The sequence below is a fragment of the Podarcis raffonei genome, chromosome 9 (assembly GCF_027172205.1).
Source record: "Podarcis raffonei isolate rPodRaf1 chromosome 9, rPodRaf1.pri, whole genome shotgun sequence".
Lineage (NCBI taxonomy): Eukaryota > Metazoa > Chordata > Lepidosauria > Squamata > Lacertidae > Podarcis > Podarcis raffonei.
The window spans coordinates 5382560-5405191 of record NC_070610.1 but is presented as its reverse complement, the minus strand read 5'-3'; the positions used below and the strand labels follow the sequence as shown (position 1 = coordinate 5405191).

Sequence of the window (22632 nt, the reverse complement as noted above, 5' to 3'; positions counted from 1 at the left end):
TGGGAACAATTTTCAGATTGTTCGTGTGTTTAACAATTACAAACTGTACTGATGAAAGATTATTTTCCAGACTAAGAAGGATATAGCATGATCTATGGTCAACAATGTCCCAAGATCATAGCTGTCAACCTTCCCTTTTTTTGTGGGAAATTCCCGTATTCCAGCACCATTTCCCGCTGCTTCCCGCTGCTATCCTGGATTGTTAGATATCCCGTAGACTGTCCCCGGGACAGGTGAGGCTGCTGATCCCATATTTTCGAGGCTGCTGATCCCTTATTTTCAAATCTGGAAGTTGACAGCTATGCCCAAGATTGGTTGTGTGATCTAAGCATTCTCTGCACAGAAAATGATAAACTGCGACTCACTGATTTTAATGATATAATTGATAAGTTGGCATCTAAAAAAGCTCGAAAGAAACTGTTGCATATAGTGTAATGTTACAGCTATGATTCCCCTATGAATGTTCTGTGTGAATGTCTTCATTAATTCCATACTTTTGTAAACTTACTAAAGTTTATAAATTTAGAAACAATATTTTCATGAATGCTCAAATTTCAGCAATGTTCTGCTTCCATTGAGTAGATAAAGAAGAGAATGGGGTTTTGTTTCTCAGGAGCAGATGCTATTAAATTCAGGCCTCCCAATGTCTCCTGGCCCAGGGCCTCCAGTTGCTTTAATCCAGGCCTGTCCAGAGGAGTGTAAGAAAACAAAGATACAAAAGGGTGATTCAGAAGACAGTTGAAGATGGTGTCTGGTGTCTAACATTGTGGTTTATTAAAGGGAATAAGGATTGATTTATAGTTGATGTTCTCTGATCAGGGAAAGTATCTCCTGGGCTATGACATGAGGTCAAGGTTGCTTCCGCCTAATACTGTTCTCTGCAGTGCAACTATGTCACCTATGTAAACAGAACTGCACTAGAAGGCTAGGGATGAAGGCAGATGGGTGGTAGAGCATCTTTATTTTAACCTGCAGTATTAATGCTGCCTGCCACTTATCTTCAGTTTGTGCACTTTTCTATGTATATCGGATTATTCACTGGTCTCTTTTTTATTCTGTTTCACTTGCTAGCTAAAGTAAAATTTGTTCAAGATCTATTTCATTGATTAGAATTTAAAAAGCAGGCATGTTACCGCAAGCATCTGTGTAGCAGATCTAGGTGGTAAAATAAATAATAGTATATCATTGTTTAGTTGCTAATCTGCACATAGTCCCACAAATGACTATTGTTAAGCCTGCTTTTTTAAACTACCGTATTTTTCGCTCTATAAGACGCACCAGACCATAAGACGCACCTAGTTTTTGGAGGAAGAAAACAAGAAAAAAAAAATTCTGAATCTCAGAAGCCAGAACAGCAAGAGGGATCACTGCGCAGCGAAAGCAGCAATCCCTCTTGCTGTTCTGGCTTCTGGGATAGTTGCGCAGCCTTCATTCACTCCGTAAGACGCACACACATTTCCCTTACTTTTTAGGAGGGAAAAAGTGAGTCTTATAGAGCAAAAAATACGGTAAATACTAAGTGCCATCAACGGGGATAATAAAGTCAAATAAATTTTGCTGTATCAGGAATGAATAAAGCAATATAATTAAATATATATTTCTTGGCTTATTTAGTGTACAAAGTTTGGACCTACTTCTGGTTTAGGACAGCTTCCCCAGCGCTCTTCTGCTCGAAGATCATTTGGACGGACAAAGAGATTCAGCATTACTCGCTCACTTGATGATCTTGAGGTAATTTTATTACACTAAGCTTCCACTGTTTCCTGTGAAGAGAGAGTGAACAGGCATTGATAAGCTGCTTAAACAGTACTCTAAGGAAAGTAGATATGTTCTCAAACGAGAGTAAATTAACGTGTTGCTTTTCTCTGTTCTGGTTGACAAATCACTTTAAACCACTGTTAAGCTTGACTGTGATTTAAAAATGAATGTGCCATGTCCTGGGGGGTCACGCCACCCCTCCCTGCTCCCACTGCTGATGCTGCCAGGAGTTGAGCCCTGCTTTGGCTTAGCGTTGCGTTTGGACCCAGACTCGGGAATTACCGTATTTTTTGCTCTATAAGACTCACTTTTTCCCTCCTAAAAAGTAAGGGGAAATGTGTGTGCGTCTTATGGAGTGAATGCAGGCTGCACAGCTATCCCAGAAGCCAGAACAGCAAGAGGGATTGCTGCTTTCACTGCGCAGCGATCCCTCTTGCTGTTCTGGCTTCCGAGATTCAGAATATTTTTTTTCTTGTTTTCCTCCTCCAAAAACTAGGTGCGTCTTGTGGTCTGGTGCGTCTTATAGAGCGAAAAATACGGTATATCTCTCCAAACAAGCCATGAGCTATAACCATATTTTGTTGTTGCCTTACTGGTTATGGCTTGTTTGGGGAAGGCAAACAATGGAACTCAGGTTCAGACGTAATCCTAAGGCTGAACCCTCAGAAGCAAGAATGGGGGAGGAGTGAAGGGACTGCAGATTTATTCCACTGTATCAGTACACTGCGGGACGCGGGTGGCGCTGTGGGTTAAAGCCTCAGCGCCTAGGACTTGCCGATCGAAAGGTTGGCAGTCCGAATCCCCGCGGCGGGGTGCGCTCCCGTCGTTCGGTCCCAGCGCCTGCCAACCTAGCAGTTCGAAAGCACCCTCGGGTGCAAGTAGATAAATAGGGACCGCTTACCAGCGGGAAGGTAAACGGCGTTCCATGTGCTGCGCTGGCTCGCCAGATGCAGCTTGTCACGCTGGCCACGTGACCCGGAAGTGTCTCCAGACAGCGCTGGCCCCCGGCCTCTTGAGTGAGATGGGCGCACAACCCTAGAGTCTGGCAAGACTGGCCCGCACGGGCAGGGGTACCTTTACCTTTTTATCAGTACACTGCACATTCACCTTTAAACCATAATTAAGCTTCATTATGGTTTCAAGTGGCATGCAAATGAGGCCATTTAATGCATGCATGCTAAATATTCTTATAATATAGGTGGTGCTGCTGAACATGTGGAATTTGTGTTATAAATTTGCCTAGGTTCTCGGTTTGATGCCTTGTAACTAAATCCCTGCTTTCATAACAATGCCTAGCCTTCATCATTGTGTGTGTGTATGTGTAAGCGGGGAGAGTCTCTCCTAGTCTTCAAAAAGTGAACACTGAATAGAATGTAGCTCGGAAAGCTTGATTTTCAAAATGTAGCAAGCTTCTAAAAAAATGAACAATTCATTACTGGGGTGGCAATATCCTATATATATTTTTATATAGTATATTCAGAAGTAGTCATTTTTAGCTACGCAAATGACTTTTTTCTGGTTGGAGTTTGACTAATGCTATGACATAATAGACGTATCCTCAGTACTTCATAGGCTTGTGAGTTAAAATAAATGGGTGTGGTACTGAAATGTATGAGAATCCTGTTGCACAAGGAAAAAGAATTCTGTAACCTTCTTTTGCTTAGTCAAAGGAGCAAGGAACAGACAAGTAGGATGAAGCAAATAGCATAATAGGCTTGCATGTGATTGCAATCTTGAAGGAACATGCAGCTACATGCCGAGAAACAGAGAAAATGGGAACAAGCTGTATAAAGTTGCTGTTTGATTTTAGAGCTAGTTTAAAGTTTTTCTATACAGTTCACACTGAACCTATGAACCACTAGTATGCAGTCTCTGTGGAGGGTTCATTGTTATGCAGAGACAGTCACAGCAACAATTTAAAGCCTTGAGTGCAAGCTGTTTTTTCTTTTTCTTTTGATGGGTAGATACACAAACTGGTGCTTAGTCTGGGTGGGTCTCCACTGCGAAGGAAGGAAGAAGAGGCACCTTAGTTTCATTTGTTTTACTGGACAGGAGAAGTAAGCATGTGTGTTCGTAGGAAACTTTCCTTAACATGAGAGAGAAGTCCCTTAGGGACAACTTGTACATGGAGGAACTTTGCAACTTTAGTCACGTAAGTATGCTTCTTTTATCTAATAGTGTATATGGAACTCAAGAAAGTGACTTAAAGGACAGCCTTCAGTTGCAAGGTCTTCCATATAGTTCCTGTAAAAGTCTACATTCTGTCCAGATGATTTCCCCCCTCTATTAATGCTAACTGATAATTTTTATATTTAATTCTTTTATTGTGTAAGTCAGCAGTAAAGTGGTTTTCCAGTAGGTACTTATGCAACACTGTGCACTGTCATTTTTCTAAGAATAATTAAATGCATTAAACAATGGCAGCTCCTCATGTATAAAAATAATTTGACTGCATGGTTTGATGGTTCTTTGTATGTTTATTTGGTAGACCTACCCGTTAGGGGTTTTCATGACTCAGATAAAGTTTGAGACGGGGATGTTTCAGTTTTTAAAAATGTTTAATGTGTCTTAAATGAAACACAGAGAAGTATTCTAAAGGCTCTGTGTCATTAAAAAAGGAAGGGGAACAATATGCCCTGGCTAGATTGTTAATGAAATACATTCCAGTAAAACACACACACACACACACACACCTCACTGGTAGGCATATCTATCTTCAACAGGTCGTTAAAAGAGACCTTACGTATTTTTGTGGCTATTTCTTGGCTATCCTTATTCTTACTGGTAAAGAAAATAAAACAAGCACATTTTTAATACGCAAAAAAATTGTCTTCTAAAAAATCCTTTGTGGCTACAAACTTATGAGTAGAATTGGACTTGCTTCAGTGCTAGCATGCATTGGATAGCATATTTTTTATTGGTATTGTAAGTTTCAACCATATCCTGAAAAACATGTTCAGTTTTCTTAAGAGTGACATTTGAATGCTTGGATACAGTTTTTTCTTTGAAGTAGATTCTCTAGGGAGAATACATTTTTGCTATACAATCTCATTGTTTTAAAAGGATTATTATTAAGACTGAAATTTAATTGAAACTTTAATAGCTTAATCATTGAAGGGTTAGTCAATCTATTAGTTAAATTTGAATATTTATACAGCATTCTTCCCATTCCCATATATATAACACTAACGTATTTGGTGTGTTTCATATCTTCACTAACTCTTGTTATTTCCTGCTGGGAGCTGCTGCTAACACAAGATATACGGCCTTCATAAATGGAGGTTCCACCCCTAACTGTCCTAGTTAAGAAATTCCTTGATTAAACAGATCTGGCTATTCATACTTAAGAACTGCCTTGCTGGAAGAGAACATGAGTTCCTATAATTTAGTGTCCTGAACAGCAGACAGTCCAGTATTCCTTCTGAGAAAGCCACAGGTTTTGAACTCCGACCCTATCCCCTAGCACCTGCTATCCTCTGCCTGTGTGTTTTTCTTCATGGGCTGAATTTGTGGGTGGAGTGGAGAGACAATGTGGCCTTGAAGGAGCAGAGCAGCAGCTGCCCTCTCCCTCTTTACGCTTCCCAGTAAAAAGCTTGTGAGAAGTGCAGAAGGCTGTGCCATTTGCACCAACACCCACCTCCCCTTCTCAGCATTTGTTTGCTCAGTGACAGAGCACATCCTTGGCATACAGGAGGTCTCTGCTTTGATCCTTTGCATCTCCAGTGAAAAGGATTGTCTGGCCAGTAATGAAAAAGACCTCTCTCTCTTCCTGAGATCCTTAGAGAGCCAGCCTGAGATCCTTAGAGAGCCAGCCACTGCCAGTAAGAGTAGACTAAACGGAGAAATAGTTTGGCCTGGTATAGTCAGCGCTGTCTTTAGCATATGTGCTGCCGGGGTGCAAAGATCCACCCAGCGCCCCCAAATTTAGTTTAGCCCCCAAATTAATTTTTATTATGCTTATGTCAGACACCATGCCTTATCTCTTGCTTACGAAAGAAGGGAGGAAAAAGAAACAAACTTTTTTACTTGCTCATTTATTTACAATACACTTATACTTAAGTATACAACACCACCACACTTAAACTTACAAGTATTGTTTAGGCACCTCCTTAGGAGAAACATCAGTCATGTCAAAGGTGCCACTGACCCCGCTGCCGCATAGCAGCTTAATACAATATGTAACGTAATATTTTGATGTAAGAGTTACTTTCGCGTGCACGGTGCCGTTGTGAATGACAAGCGCCGCCATTGTGAATGATAAGCACACCGCTGGCACGGCGCATCTTTGGTAAATGAGCGCACGAAGTCGAAAGTCCTTTAGTGAAACAGTAGGTATACATTTCGATAATACCTAGGTATATATGTATTTTGTTTTTCCAGCTTGATCAAAATTATATATTATTTCATGACAGGTAGATAGTTAAGAGCTTAAGCGACTTCAGCAGCGGGCACCAGGTGCCCCCCAAAATTTGGCCCCCGGGTACCCCACACCGCTTGCACCCCCCGGGTAAAGACGGCCCTAGGTATAGTGCAGCTTGCTACATGAGTGAGCCTCTTCCCTTCCCAGCACAGCAGCCGCTGGGATCAGCCAGGGTGACTTGCATGCTGAACATCTGACTCAGATGTTCAGCATGAGAACCACCCTGGACACCAAGTAATGAGCCTTATCAGTGTCAATTGGTCTGAAGGGGATGGGGTTGTGTCAGTGAATCATGTGCGGAACACAAACTATGCAGAGGAACTTTGCACGCAGAGAAGGGAAAGGAGGGGGAGAAAGTTGCAGCTCAGCACAGCTCAGGCTGATTGAGGCTAAACATTGGGTAGAATTTTCTGAGCTGTTCAACAGGAGAATGATTTCCCTCAGGAGGTGGTGGGCTCTCCTCCATTGGAGGTTTTTAAATCAGAGGTTGGATGGCCATCTGTCACAGATGCTTTAGCTGAGATTCCTGCATTGCAGGGGGCTGGACTAGATGATCCCTGGGGTCTCTTCAAACTGTACAATTCTATGATTCTAGAACCCAAATTGGGTTCAGAGCTTTGACAACTGAAAAGAGAATATTAGTCCACAATACTGATCAAGGCAAAATATTTTAATCTTGAGGCCACTTAATACATTACTTCATTTATTGGTTTAGTTATTTAATGCTGCTGGAACAAATAATATGCAGTGCAAAAACAAACTTATTTGCTTCCCTGGGAAGGGGGCTCTTTTGAGACAGAAACCCATTGATAGAACTGTCTTTGATTCTTTGTGAAAAACACTGAAAATTATATTTGCTTGTAACATAATGGGGGGGGGTTGTTTTTGTTTTTACATCTGCCAATAATTGCCCCAAACCAGTATCTATCTACCTCTTTCCTGGATTTGTTGAGTCTCTCTTTCAGGGGGAAAAAACCCAAAACCCTCGCCTTAGAGGGTACCAGGAGTATGCTTACTTAGACGTAAATCCCATTGCATTAATGAAGCAAGGCAGTTCTTGTTTAGGAAATCCAGCATCAGGTCTGTCCCTGCCCATTGCCACATTACCCTCAAGGAGTAATCCTAAAAACTCATTAAAAAAAGAAAAGAAATTAAAATTCAGAGTACTCAGGTTGTCTGTGGGAAGGTAGTGCTCACGAGTGTCACGTTGTGGGACTCCAAAGCTACTCTGACACCTTGAGTAAGCTTTGCCTGGTTCAACTTATGTGCCTGGCTTGTGTATGGATCTTCAAGATGTTCCTTTGAAGGAAAAAAAGTTAAAGTCACTCTCACCTATATCCTCTGCACATAGAGGATTTACTACTTGTTTGTTCCTCCTCTTTCTTTGAACATGACTGAAGAAAGCTTTTAAAATGTTATGTTTAACCTCTCTTGCAAGCCTGAGTTCATTCTGAGCTTTGGCCTGACCTTCTCCCTTCTCCCTGCAACTATTGGCTACTCATATATACTCTTCCTTTGTGATTTCCCCATTCTCCAAACACATTCTTGCCGACCACTGTGAGGTGCAACCCATGTCTGGCCAGAAGTCCTTCCTCAAGGAAGTGGAGACTATGGTCTAAGAAGCCAAATCCTTCCTGACAACACCACCTGCGCAGTCAGTGGTTTACTTCCAGTATTTTCCTCTCTCTTCCTGGACCAAGACCTTCAATAGAAAGGAGAGATTTAAAAACACCTATGTCTCAAGGCCCTTCAGCCTCCTGGCCAGAGTCTCATATGTCAAAGGCTGTGTTTGGCAGTATTGTTTGTACCCACATGAATCAAAAAGAGAAGGGGTTGGTGTCAGTGGACTCTATAAGATTTGGCAGTTTCTCTGTCACATTGTGAATCTTTGCAGCTGGAAGACAGCACACCTCCCGGGACATCCTGTTACTTCCGCACACTGCTGCCTCTAAAGATAACTAAAGAAAAAACACTATTATATAAGGGGAGTGGGGATGCTTGAGACATGCTTATCCCACCTTTGAGCAATGGAGTCTTTGATGGACAGGCAATATTGGTAGACAGGCAGGGGTTGTGCAGACCTTCATGACAAATACATACTCTGCTGTGTCACATTTATTATACTTTATCTCAAACATTAAATCTAGTTCTGTCCCCAGTTTGTTGTTTTATATAGAAGAGCAGTCTTCAACCTTTGCTATTAGTTTTGGTAAAGGGTCCCGGATAATAGACTATTGCATTCCTGTATAATTTTGCACCACCTGTTTTTAAGGAGCATTGAATACAACATACGCATACACACTGATTTTCGATAATCCTGATATATTACCTTTTTCCAGTAGTGGAAGGGACAAAGACTTCAAAGCTGCTCCTCAAACCAATTATTCAGCAACCCAGCAGGTATCTGAGATTCAGCAAACCTTGCTATCTTTGCAGCTATGAGGACTGGAAACCTCCTTTTAAAAATATAAATCTGAGATGCTCTGGAAGCTGAATTCTATACCTACTGCCACACCTTGCCCATTTTTGCACTCTTGCAGCCATGGCAGATGCACAGACCTAAATATAGTGTTCTTCTGCAAACGCACCATTTCAGACTGAATAAAGTGTGTTATGTTATTTGCTACAGACAGGATTTGTTAAATACCACAGCCCCAATTCTCCAAACTATCCTTGTTCTGTGAGATAGTCGAGATACAATCTGATCCATGATGAACTGGAGCGTTCTGCGGTGGCTGGTTGCTATTGGTAACATAAAGGGAGTAAAATAGAACATGTGAAATGCCTTTAAACTTTGTAGGCATTTTGCACAGGCAGTGCGGAGTATTGGATGGTGCACTTAAGCTCTTGAGAACCTATTTTATTTAAGAAATGCTCCACCATCTAAAGTAAAGATGAATTTAGGAAAGGTGCTTCTGGCAAAAATAACTGCTTTTTCTTACGATGAACAGGTAAGCAATATGATTGCTTGTCACAAGGGACTGTCTTGCATTGGAGATTAGAGACCAGAATTATAGATTGTTATTATTCCATATTAAGACTTTTGAAACTTATAGCTGAAATTGTATTTTGTGAAAAAATAATTTTAAAAAACAAATGTTGATTATGGGAGTTATGTGAAAGAAACTACATAGCAGCAGTTTTACAAGTTTTTTGTTTTACTCATCAAATTTTAGTGTGTAAATATTAACTTTATCAGAGATGTTTCAAGATGAAAAGCAAATTTGACAATCATCTATAAATGGTACAGATTGCTTATGTCTTCTTGTCTGTTTGCAATAAACCACACAAATGCATTTCTATTTTGGAGGAAAAACCTTTTATTTTTTTAAATTTGAGTTGAATTTTTTTGACACCAGTGTCTTGTAATAATTTCTTTAACATGGCAAGAAAAAGACTATCATCTTTGTCTTCTTCTTGCTTTATTGTTTTTATGCAAGTAGACAATTTTAGAAGTGGAAAGAAAATAATTTTTAAAATCATTCTGAAGTAAAGGAATGTTATCAAATTGTGATGAATCAGCTTCCTGCACAACAGAAATTATCATTTATTACAGTTACTTTGTTACTTTTTGGTGTTTTAAAAATAACCTGCTTCAATTTCCTCTGTAAGAAATGTCTGGTATATATCTGTCCTTTTCTTTAAAAAAAATATAAAAGTAAAATGAATGAGTGATAACTGGGGCAGGAACCGGGGATGAAAATATGCAGAAAGTAAAATACATCTTTTTAAGGCATTCATTTCATAATAGTAATACTTATATTTTTATGTTTAGGCAGTGCTTTTAAAATAATATTTATTTTCATACTTACATCCAGAGAGGTTGTGTGTCATTTGAATTTTTTAATTTAAATGAAAATATTGAATATGCATAATCTCTGTGTTTGCAAAAATATAATTTGCAAAATAGAAACATTGACCAGAAACCAGGAAGACCCAAGAGAGGGTGCTTCATGTCATGATCAAGAGCCCCTTTATCTGCCAGGAGAGCTTTCAGAGGGTGAGGGGCTGTTGCCAGATGGGGAGAGTTGAAAAGTACCAGTACAGAACATCACATGAAACACTCTAGATCTCAGCAGCAGAACAGGCGTATCTGCTGTGTGATAACAGCAATAATTTATATACCATTCAGGTTGTTTCTCATATGCGTTGTTGTTGTGTAATCATGAAACTTTACAATCTAAAAAATAGACACAAAGAGAACAACAGGGGAAGGGATATCAGGGTAAATGGGAAGAATATGCAATTACTTCAGCTGCACCTACTGAGGTTTAGTTACAGTAAGGTTAGGGTCTGAGGGTTGTTCCACAGGCTTCATGAAAAATGTGAGTTTTGAGGAGGGACTTGAAATAAAGAAAGAAGCTGGTCTCTGAAACTTTCTGCGAAGCAATTTCAGGCAGAAGGGGCAGCAATGGAGAAAGCAGCTGTCGTTGCAGTGAGTAGGGAAACCACCTGATGGTTGGTGAGGGTGCTTAAAAAGTGAAAGACACAAGTTGGTGTGTGCTAGGATACAAGAGGAAGGAGATGGGGGCAGGTGAGAGACTGGGAGAGGGGTTCTGGCTTGTGCAAGGCCTGGAATGGCTGGAAGCCAGTACAGTCATACCTTGGGTTAAAGATGCTTCGGGTTAAATCTTTTCAGGCTGCGTCCCGTGGCAACCCAGAAGTACCAGAAAGGATTACTTCCAGGTTTTGTCGCATGCGCCGACGCTCAAAATGATGTCACGCGCATGTGCAGAAGTGGTGAATTGCAACACGCAGACGCGGGTTGCGTTCTGCTCAGGTTGCGAACAGGGCTCCGGAACGGATCCCGTTCGCAACCAGAGGTACCACTGTATAGGGATTAAAGGAGAAGTATGGGGGGGGACGCAGGTGGCGCTGTGGGATAAACCACTGAGCCTAGGGCTTGCTGATCAGAAGGTTGGCGGTTCGAATCCCGGCGACGGGGTGAGCTCCCGTTGCTCGGTCCTTGCTCCTGCCAACCTAGCAGTTCAAAAGCACATCAAAGTGCAAGTAGATAAATAGTTACCGCTCTGGCGGGAAGGTAAACGGTGTTTCCATGCGCTGCTCTGGTTCGCCAGAAGCGGCTTAGTCATGCTGGCCACATGACCCGGTCAATAAATCGAGATGAGCACCACAACCCCAGAGTCGGCCACGACTGGACCTAATGGTCAGGGGTCCCTTTACCTTTACCAATGTGCTACCAGGCCATGTTTAAGTGTTTGTAGTATTAGGGCTTTACGCAAATAAGGACAAGGTTACTTCAGAGAGTGCCTTATTGCTTGTATACCCAGTCAGTTGCTGCATTCTGCAGAAGAGTTTCTCCTTCAAGTACCATCCCCACACTAACTTGGGCAAGGCTTTTAGTGTGGCTGCCTCTGTTCCGTAGAACACCATTCTTGTTGAGGTATTGCACAGGCACCCACTATTTTTACTTTCTAGAAACAACGGAAGACATTTTTATTTCTACAGGCTTCTCCAGCTTCATGAGAAGGTGCCTCTGCTCATTTTGTATTATTTTTAAACCTGTCTTGTTATTTTTTGTACCATTTTTAAAACTATTTTAGCGGTTTTTATATGTTCATAAATTGCCTTGACTCAAATGTTGAAGGCATAAATTAAGAAAATGCATACAAATAAAAAAGGTGAAAATACTGTTTTTGGACATTCTTAGCTTGAGAGAACCATAAAGCATACAAGGGGAAATATTAGAGAAGCACTTGGAGATGCAAGACTGGTTCAGAAGTAGAAGAGGATTTCATCAGCATATAAACTACTGTTTTATTTGTTGATTTTATTTCTATCCTGTCCTTCCTCCCAAAGGAGCCCAGAGTAGCAATCAACAAAGTGGTAAAACAATACAGTAGAGGTAAAAACATGTCTAAAGAATGTAGAAACAATGAAGAACATTTAAAACAGTAACCTGTCCTCAGAGATAATAATTCCAAGGTTGTCAGTATCTTTCGTAGTGTTGAAAGATACTAAATATAGAGAGAATAGTGAAGGGCCAGGTAAAGTAGCCCAAGGAATGTATTAACTTGAGAGTGACCATCCAGGAACCACAAGTCAACAGATGTGATTTTTTTACCTTTTGTACAGTACATTCCACACACACACACACACACACACACACACCCCCTCATTGCAGCCAGCAAGTGGTTGTAGTTCAAGGGTCAAAGTTAAACAACGAGAAAAAGAGTTGACAAAGGTTGTGAAGGAGGGAGATCTGGAAGAGGGAGGAGAGAGGGGTGTCAGAGCAAATAGATTCAATTATAGCATTGAAGAAGATGGCAAAATCTTAAGGAGGGGAGAGGCGGAGGAGCAGGCATTGGCCAGGTATCTTCAGGGTATCTTTAAAAATTATCCCCAATAAGGAGAGCTTTCTATCACTAAGAGTGCAACATAGTTTGAACATCATTTATTTTTCTTCTTGTCTATAATACTGATTTTTGGCTACAATTCCATATGCGTTTATCTGGAAGCAGTGGCGTAGCGTGGGTTGTCAGCACCAGAGGCAAGGCAAGTAATTTGCGCCCCCTAACCCGTGGATTTGCGCCCCCAACCCATGGATTTGCGCCCCCTAACCCTAACCCCCAGATGTTGCGCCCGGTGCGGCCAGCCCCCCCTGCACCCCCCACGCTATGCCACTGTCTGGAAGTAAAGCTCTGCTGAACTCTTTTGGACTTGCTTCTAAGTTGACAGGTGTAGGATTGTACTGTTCATTAATCAAGGTAAAAGAGTAAAATGTGGTAGATTCATGAGACAAGAAAATAAGGTTGGTTTTTTGTCCAGTTGGATCTTAATTTGACACATGGTGTACTTCGGGGAAGGGATGCGGGTGGTGCTGTGGGTTAAACCACAGAGCCTAGGGCTTGCCGATCAGAAGGTTGGCGGTTCGAATCCCTGCGAGGGGGTGAGCTCCCGTTGCTCGGTCCCTGCTCCTGCCAACCTAGCAGTTCGAAAACACGTCAAAGTGCAAGTAGTTAAATAGGTACCACTCCAGCGGAAAGGTAAACGGCGTTTCTGTGTGCTGCTCTGGTTTGCCAGAAGTGGCTTAATCATGCTGGCCACATGACCCGGAAGCTGTACGCCGGCTCCCTCGGCCAATAAAGTGAGATGAGCTCCGCAACCCCAGAGTCAGCCACGACTGGACCTAATGGTCAGGGGTCCCTTTACCTTTACCTTTATACTTCAGGGAAGGAAGTAGCTTTTATAATTAATATGGTAGGTTACGCTGTGCTAGATACACTAGAGGGCTCACTATTTGTTTATAAAATAGGAGTTTGGAAACCATATCATTATGTTGTATACATGCTTCTAATTTTGGTAATAGCTATTTTCTCCATCAGCTTGTAATAAAAACTGATGACTCGTTGGGGAAGCAGATTTAATACTTGGAAGTGGTTTAGTACAAGGCCCATTTCAATCTGGCTTCAAGCCTGGGTTAACCCATTTGGTCACCCAGATCAAGAGGCACAGGGGATCTGGACCCTGTTAATTCTCCCTAGTCTCTCAGTAGCTTTTAATACCATCAGCCATGTTATCTTCCTTGGTTAAGATCTGAGGGTACATTGTTACGGGGGGGACTTCACTTCAACCCCATGGCATTTGTGTGGTGGGATCTGAAGGGCTCCATCCTGTCCTCCCTGCTTTGTAACATCTATATGGAGGTGTTGGCTGTGGTCATTGGGGTTTGGGGGCACAGTGTCATGAGTATGCTGTTGACACCCAGCTCTATGTCTTCCATCTGGATCAGGTGATGCTATGCAGGTTAAATATTAAATATTGGTTCCCCACCAACACACACTTTTCTGCAAAGTTGACTGACAAAGCAATGGCTTGTCGTGTTGCTGCACAGACCTAGGCAAAGCAGGCCCCAAGTTTAGAATTAAATTTTGCTAGATATAATGATACTAGGAATATTGTCACCTAAACAAGTTTCTTCTGCTTAATAAAGAAATGGCTGTAATATTTGGACAGTAATACTGAATCAGTTCCTATCATTGAAATAATTTGCAAGGACCCTAAGGCATTTATGAGGGATACCCTTTTAAATTGCTTATCAGCAAAAAAAGAGACAGAAAAGAGAATATCTTTTAGGGAATAATCTTATGATACATCTTAAGAAGGCAAATAGATCTATACAATTTTGTATATTAAGGGTCATTTCCCGGCTTGGGAATCATGATCAAAATTGCTTCCCTTCAGTAGTCTGGGATTGGAGTATCAAAGTGGCAGGTGGATTGTGTCCACTTTAGATATCAATTCTAAATATCCTAATCTTTTTCTGAACTGTTTTATAAATGTTTCATATGCAGTCAAATGCCAGATTTGTGAATGGAAGCAACTGTGTGATCCTCAAGCAGGCAGACACTTAACATATATAAATAATCTGTGATTGTGTGAAATAGGGATCTTGTTTAGGGTTGAAACACTCAACTGTTGCAAATGATTTATTTGATTACATTCCTGTAAATAGGCAAATACTGAGAATAAGAGGTAGGGAAGACTTAAGTAGCTGTCACACATCTCCCTAGATTTTTTTTTTAATTGTTATTGTGCCAGTCAGTATTCCTGTGGAGTTACTGGAACTGAGAAAGTGTGTTGAAAAGATTAATAAATTGGCAGGGATGGGGGAAGATCTCGGCTATCATAATGTTCTGCATTTTTTTTTAAAAAAAGGTTTATTGTCTAAACTAACAGTTCATTACTTGGCCCTAAATTGTGGCAGTTGCTGGTTGGTTTACAGTTCAACCATCTGCATGCTGGAAGCAACGAGAACAGGATGTGACAGGCATTTGTCTACAGTCAGTCTTTAGAAATAAAAAGCCTACACGAAGAAATGGGTAAAAAAAGAACCATAGTCAGTTTATTTACATACCTTTCATTTCCCACAAATACATATCCCATAGACAATCCAGTAGTCATAGAATTGTAGAATTGTAGAGTTGGAAGGGACCCCAAGGATCATGTAGTCCACCCCCTGAAGTTCAGGAATCTCAGCTACAGCATCCATGGCAGATGGCCATGCAACCATTTGCAAAAGTTCAGTACTTTAAAAACCATGATTGTTGGCATCCATCTGTCTCAAAAGGCAATGGAGTGCACTTCTGGGGGTGAAGGTCAATTAATAATAGCCCAAAGTAATCCCAAAGCTGATGATGTTAGTACAGTGGTACCTCAGGTTACATACGCTTCAGGTTACAGATTCCGCTAACCCAGAAATATTACCTCAGGTTAAGAACTTTGCTTCAGAATGAGAACAGAAATTGTGCAGCGCAGCGGCAGCAGGAGAGCCCATTAGCTAAAGTGGTGCTTCAGGTTAAGAACAGTTTCAGGTTGAGAACGGATCTCCAGAACGAATTAAGTTCTTAACCCGAGGTACCACTGTACCTAGCTGCTGCCCCCACCCCCCAAAAAAACCTAGACTGAAAAAGTCAAAATCCCTTTATTAAGCCAATTGTGTTAAGTTGGGGGGAAACTAATGAGGAACTTACTACCAAAAATTTTTAAAATCCTTCATCACTTTAATCTTTTATAACGGAAAATCTAATTTCAGTTTTATGCTAAATATTCCAATCTGCAGTTCTGATAGGTTTTCCACATGGTGCTGCTGTGCATAGTACGAAATGTTGTTTTTAATTGCTTTTAATGTAAATCTCTTTGGATCACTCTGTGAGTAAAGTGGAAGTTTTATTCCATCTAATAGTGAACTTGGAAGCAAAACAAGGACATCAAGAAACTAATGTAGTGATTGCTACATTTCTCAAGGGACTCACTTGATACACAGAATTACCGTATTTTTTGCTCTATAAGACGCACCAGACCACAAGATGCACCTAGTTTTTGGAGGAGGAAAACAAGGAAAAAAATATTCTGAATCTCAGAAGCCAGAACAGCAAGAGGGATCGCTGTGCAGTGAAAGCAGCAATCCCTCTTGCTGTTCTGGCTTCTGTGATAGCTGTGCAGCCTGCATTCGCTCCATAAGACGCACACACATTTCCTCTTACTTTTTAGGAGGGAAAAAGTGAGTCTTATAGAGCAAAAATTACGGGTATATCGGTTTGTAAATTTTAAAAAGAAAGTTGCTTTAAAAACACACATTTATTTTCTTTAAAAAAATAGCTCTGTAAGTTTCCAGGTTCTGCGGAATGTTGATGTCATGCAGATAAGAGAAACCTGGACTAAACTCAATGTCAGGAGAGAGCACTCCTGCTTCACATTCACTGCCAAATAAGAAGAATGGCGTGCAGTGCTACCTTTAGCTAGGGTGAGGAGAGGCTGCTTAATCACAGCTGCACTAAAATCTGAAATTGTTCACTCCCCCTTTGTAAGGAGTGGGGGAAAGGTCTAAAGAAGGGGTAGCTAAACCCCAGTTTGGGGAGCTGGTCTGCCCTTATCCCTTCACAATATGGAGAAAGGACCTCACCCATCAGTGGCTGACACGTAGGTTTGGAATTCTTTTCCAGACATGCCAGCTTAAATTATTTGGAGTTTTGTTTCCTCATATGCATTTTGGTAATAGAAAGAGGGGAAGAATGGTTGGATAATTTAGTTTAGCTCCATGCCTCAAGGCTTTGGGATGACAGAAGCTGTAAGTCTGATAAATAATAAATTCTGCTGGGAGGCAACATTTTCCACTGAGTTACAGAACAAAGGTATTTTAAGAAGCTGTGAATAGGCTTGGAAAGCAAGATGGTTGTATTTTGAATCATGGTATGAAAATTTTTTACCAGCGATTAATTGTGTTAGACTCCTGATGCTGGTTATTTATTTGGCAAAATAAATAAATAAAAATATTCAGTGCAATCCACACAGAAGCCAGAAAGAAACAAATTTATATTTTGAGCCTAAATTGTATATGGACAAAATCTCTTTGGTTTCTAAACATTCTGGACCTTGTAAGATTTTATAAACCCTGTGTTCCACATGGAGCGTAGGAGAAGCAGCAATTTAAGATGTTAAATTCATAAACTCTTCAGTTTGAGCAGGGCCTGAATGTCTGCATTAAAACCAAAACAGGAACAAAAGAAACCTTTGGGTTATCTTAACTGTGCATTATAGAGAAATCAAAGACTACTGATCACCCTTGGGAATAGATTCAAACCCTTACATACAAATAATGTTACTAATCCACAACCCAAAGTTGATCTTATTCCCTTTATAGCCAGCGGAAACACGTTTGTTGACATTGGTGGGGAGAATGAAATTGCCCTGAAGGGGCTGCAATGGATGGCTCAAAATTATCAGTGAATTTGGAACAAAAGTCTGGTTCATATACTTTTGATAACTGAACAATGCTCATTATCTATAGCAGTTTATGTGTAACTGATGTTTCTCCCTCTCTCTTTGCAGTGTGCAGCTGTGTCTGATGGAGGTAAGCATTAATATGTGAAAATATTTGATGTTTCTTAATTTGGCACTGTGGCATTGGATGATAATTTTAGCAGCCTTATTTTATAAAATTTGTATACCACTTGATTGTAAAACAGGAGTCAGCGAACTTTTTCAGCAGGGGGCCGGTCCACTGTCCCTCAGACCTTGTGGGGGGCCAGACTATATTTTGAAAAAAAATAATTATGAATGAATTCCTATGCCCCACAAATAACCCAGAAATGCATTTTAAATAAAAGGACACATTCTACTCATGTAAAAACACCAGGCAGTCCCCACAAATAACCCAGAGATGCATTTTAAATAAAAGGACACATTATACTCATGTAAAAACAGGCTGATTCCCGGACCGTCCGCGGGCTGGATTTAGAAGGCAATTGGGCCAGATCCGTCCCTCGGGCCTTAGGTTGTCTACCCATGTTGTAAAACAACAACAACAACAAAAACTACCTTCAAACCGGCTAACAAAAAGATAAAGATAAATGAATAAAATCAACATAATGGCTAGTCGTATTTGTTTGGAAAAGAGACCTAATATTAATGTCTCAGTGGAGTTTATTGAGTATAATGCTGATCTGTGTTTGTTGTGGTTCACTAAGAATGTCTGCATCCTCCAGCCCGGTCCAGGTTTGCCAGGAGCTCCCTTCAGGAGGGCGTGATCCTGGAAAATCTAGTTGTGCAATGGGCCAATCTCATATCAAGGCATCTGTTCTTCCTGATTACTCATCCAGATGATGCCCTGTCTTCTTGTTAATCATACCTAAAATGCCCAAATAGGATTTGCATTAAAGGCACTATCAGTGCCTGGAGACTGACAGAGTAGTGCTCCTCCTGTATCACTACTGCTGCTAATACTAATAATTTATAAAGCACCATAAAGTTAATAAACAATACAGTCCCTGTCCACATAGCCAGACTAACTGACTCAGTGCAAAAGGAGAAGAAAACAGGAAGAGAGAGACAGGTATACTCAAGTTGCAAAATTTATACATGCTGAAGCCTGTGAGGTGTACTCCGCCTTCCTTGGTATGCCTTTAGTGATTGTGAAGCTTATTTACAATTTTATCAGTATCTAAATATAGAAGAGCTGTTTCATTGGCCTTTCTTAATGTTTTACCTTCGTAGCTCGTAGATAGGAAATATGCTAGAGATCCTTTTAGAGATAGATGTTGGCAATGATCACTCACGTCTTCTTTTTCTGTAGTAACTATCGGGAATCATCTCATGCAGCTCTTTCCAGGCCGGTTTTAGAGGCCCTGCTGAGTGTTTTTCTTGGAGAGACTTTTATCTGTATCACTGAGAAGGGGGCAAAAATGGTTGTTTCTCTTTCAAGCCTGTTCTGGTTGCCAGTTAATCTTAGTTCACCACTCTTTGTAACTGGTTTTGTATTTTGGGTTATTAGATAAAGACATCCTTCTAGCAGAACCATGGCTAAACTTAGAAAAGGGAAGGGGGAGAAAGGGCATGGGCAGAGAAGGAAAGGAGTGTTCAGTGTTACCTGTCCCAGTAAAGTGAAAGGGGCTGTGTCCATGCCACTAAACCGGGGGCAGCACATCCTGTTTTACCGCCTGAGGCAAAACGGAAACGTGCTGCTGAGTCCCCGCCCCGCCCTGGGAAGTCAAAGAGGCAGTGTCCCTGCACCAGGATTCCTGACTGAACTGAGTTTAAAAGAACAAAAGGGCAAGGAATAGCAGGGAGACCAGGTTGGAGCAGCCTGAGCGTCCTGTGACGTAATCTTCCTCCTGGAAACCATGAAATGGACCTTTAAGAATGAGTAGGACAGTGGTCAAAGTGCAGGCGACAGAACACCCAGAACAAACCCAACCATTTCTCTCCCTGCTCCCCTTGTAATGGCTAGCAGGAAAAGTCTTTTGAGGAGCATGGAGGTGTACGTTGTGTTTCATTTCTTTGCCATCCAAATCAGCTGCCGTTACTTGCAATGCCAGTACAATGTGAATAATTCATGTTCCTTCAGCGACAGCAGTTGAAGGCCCTTTCTTTAAATTATTTATCCAGCTTTTTATAATGCTTTGTGCCAAGCATATTGAGGATATCTCTTGTGGCTATAAGGGGAAATAGACGTTCAAGTAAAAAATGGGTAATTTGTTGAAGAGTTGTTTGAAGAAGATGTTGTAATATAGTGGGAGGTGTTGCAAAAGAACAATGTTCCACACTGTTCAGAGAGCATCTATCAAGCGTGCTCTAGGGGAATGGATCTGTGTTAGGAATGGATACAGAAGGATGGTTTTCAGTGAATGGTTTCAAGGATTTGGTTAAATGGCACTACAGTGGCTCTTACCAGCTCTATCCAGGTAATACCTTCAGTGATGCTGATGATCATTTAGAAATATAGGCATTCTGAATAGGATTGTGCTGTTTCACTGTAAAAATGATTGCATGGGAAATATTTCTTTTGAAAGGGTGGTTCTTGGCTTAAATGTTTTTGGCATGATTATTAAACTAAAACTTAAAAAAGACCTCTTACAATCAGTAATATTGTTAGCGTTTTATTTTAAAAGGTTCCATTTTTGGTAGTATTTTTATGAAAGCAAGAAATTGGTAAATAGGAAAATTATTTGAATTTGCCTTTCCATTCAGTTACAATTTCCCCACTTTGCATTTTTATTTGTAACAGTTGTGGAGATGTTATAACAAGGAGGACAACAAGAAAGAGAGGGTTTGTTTATCAGTGTGCATAAAATTGCTAATAACTTACCAGAAGGATCTTTAATTTCATCTGCTGGAGTGGGAATGCAAAGTAAAACTGTACGACTCCAACTGTTAAAGTCATTAATAGAGACCCTATATTAATGCCTTTTGCTTGTCTAGAGGATGTGGAGATAGAGCTGTGGGTGTGGAAACTAGCCCACTGCATTAGAATACACCCACTGCTCCACCCACTTTAGCATCTGGGCTCAACCAAGGCTGGCATGTTGCTCTTGGAAGGCTGCCCCAAGCAGAACGCACCCCTTGGGCTGAAAAGGGTTCCTCACCCCAGTAGAGGGCAAGGTCCCCTTGCACCACCCCATTCCCCCGTCCCCCCCTGAGCACAAGTATGGCTTAGTCCACATGATGTGACAGGTGGGTGGTTGACTTTTGTGTGTCTTCCATAACTTCATCCAGCCCTCCTTCTCTGTGTCTTGCAAGTTGTGTATACTGCCCTTCACCAGTAGGCCACAGTAAAATAGAAAACAATACAATAAAACAATTCTATAACTTTGACACTCACAGAAACAAAAGAAAAATGCAATAATAAATTATCTATCAGTCCAGCAGTGGATGTAGCTGCTGCACTAGCCCAAGCCAGGCATAGGTTTTCCTAGCCAGGAAGACCCCTTGGACCTCCAGACGCTGGTTCAGCACTTTCATTGCTTCTCCTGGTACCAGTAGAACGGTGAGATAGGGCTGGGTTTCATCAGCTTAGTGATAGCCACATGGTAGACACAAAGATGTGCTTGAACCTAAGATGATCATATGCATCCTGGGCTCTAATCAAATTGGAGAAAGTCTGCATGACTTCACTGGAGGGGAGGGATAGTCTGTTTTGTACAGGTTACAAGTGAGAGAGGAGCTTGTGAGGTCCAAGTTCTGATTCTGCAAGATTCTGCTCTCCTGCTCAACAGTTATGTCTGAACAACAGTTTAATACAGAAATTGTAGCTGAAATTTATTTTCTGGAAAGTTTGCATTTTTGTAATTTGCTGATAAATTAATTGGTTATTTCTTCCCACAACAGAGCTAAATAACACAGATTTGAAAGATTGTGTCAGTGATAACAGCCTCAGCAGCAATGCCAGCCTCCCCAGCGTCCAGAGCTGCCGGCGACATCGGGAAAGAAGAGTTGCAAGTTGGGCGGTTTCATTTGAGCGGCTTCTGCAGGACCCAGTTGGTGTAAGATATTTCTCTGTAAGTAAGGGACAAAATGCTAACTTTTTTGGTATTTATATTAACATAAACAAAAAGTATCCAACACAAATTGTGCATAAAATCTAGCTTATTTCAAAAAGAGAATTAACTCCAATGTAAAATTTCCTGCATTAAATATGCTCATTTTTGTTGTCTTGGGCCCGTTTTATGTTTCCAAAAGTCTAAACGAAGCCTGTCAAAAATTCTTTCTACCAGGATAAAAATAGTGATGTGCAAATACCAGTTAAATTATATTTGTACTAGAAATTTCAAGCTTCCTCCATGAACATTAAAAAGATTGCTTTTTCTAAAGACTTGCATGTTAGCTTGTACTGTCACTTACATGCGACCATGTGGGGGTGTCATTTATTTTTATTTTTTAATCCTCAGGAAAAGTAATTATTGCTTGAAAAGGGGTGCAGCATTCTTTAAAATGAGTGTTGTGAGCAGTTTCTTGTAATCAGTGGGGCTAATTAAAGAGATTGCTGGGCAAATCTTAGATTGAATCCTAATTCCAGCAATGTGAAGTCTACAGAACCCATGTGTGTGTCACATGAAGGGGCTCCATGAACAGAACATGAGTCGGGCTACACTGCTGGCCATGCCCTCAACTTCACACAGCCGGACTCTCCCCAGCTGCCAACTTCCATGCATTGATCACAAGCCTCCTGAAGAGGAACACCTATGCATAAGCAGCTATGCTCATTGCGCACAAGTTGTAGACAGGGCTAGCCTGGCTGCTCAATGTTGGCGGCAGAGTCAACAGGTCAGTCCCACTCTTTGTTCAGTGAGTGAAGTGGGCTATCAGTTAATGGAAGTGTGAAGCCATTTGAATACAGGAAATTATTGTTTCATTGAAAAAGTATCATTGGACCATGTCTGCAACCCTCTTATCTCCCAGACTCCCCTCTATGGAAAAGTTACTTAAAGGTAAAGAAATTGAGACCTAACAGTCTCTGGAATATTGTAATTACTTTTGAATCAGGCCGTCTTTGAGTGACAGCTATTCACTTTTCTTTTTCTAGGAATTTTTACGGAAGGAATTTAGTGAAGAAAATATTTTATTCTGGCAGGCCTGTGAATATTTTAACCACATATCCGCTCATGACAAAAAAGAGGTAGGACCATGTGGCCATGTGCTGCTTATGTTATATATGA

General features: G+C 41.0%; 1 protein-coding gene across 9 annotated transcripts in view; it reads left to right on the top strand.

Moving 5' to 3' along the window:
• The window catches only part of RGS12 (regulator of G protein signaling 12), an 81875-nt gene that overhangs the window by 19901 nt on the left and 39342 nt on the right, over positions 1-22632 (top strand). For 7 of the 9 annotated variants that reach the window (XM_053404301.1, XM_053404297.1, XM_053404299.1 and 4 more), the window contains 4 exons: positions 1615-1731; positions 17531-17552; positions 21305-21474; positions 22500-22592. In XM_053404301.1, coding sequence (XP_053260276.1) covers positions 1615-1731; positions 17531-17552; positions 21305-21474; positions 22500-22592 — 402 coding nt within the window. Of the gene's footprint in view, positions 1-1614; positions 1732-8730; positions 9130-17530; positions 17553-19704; positions 19882-21304; positions 21475-22499; positions 22593-22632 lie in introns of those variants that run through there. The other 2 variants (XM_053404307.1, XM_053404306.1) reach the window with 2 other exon arrangements.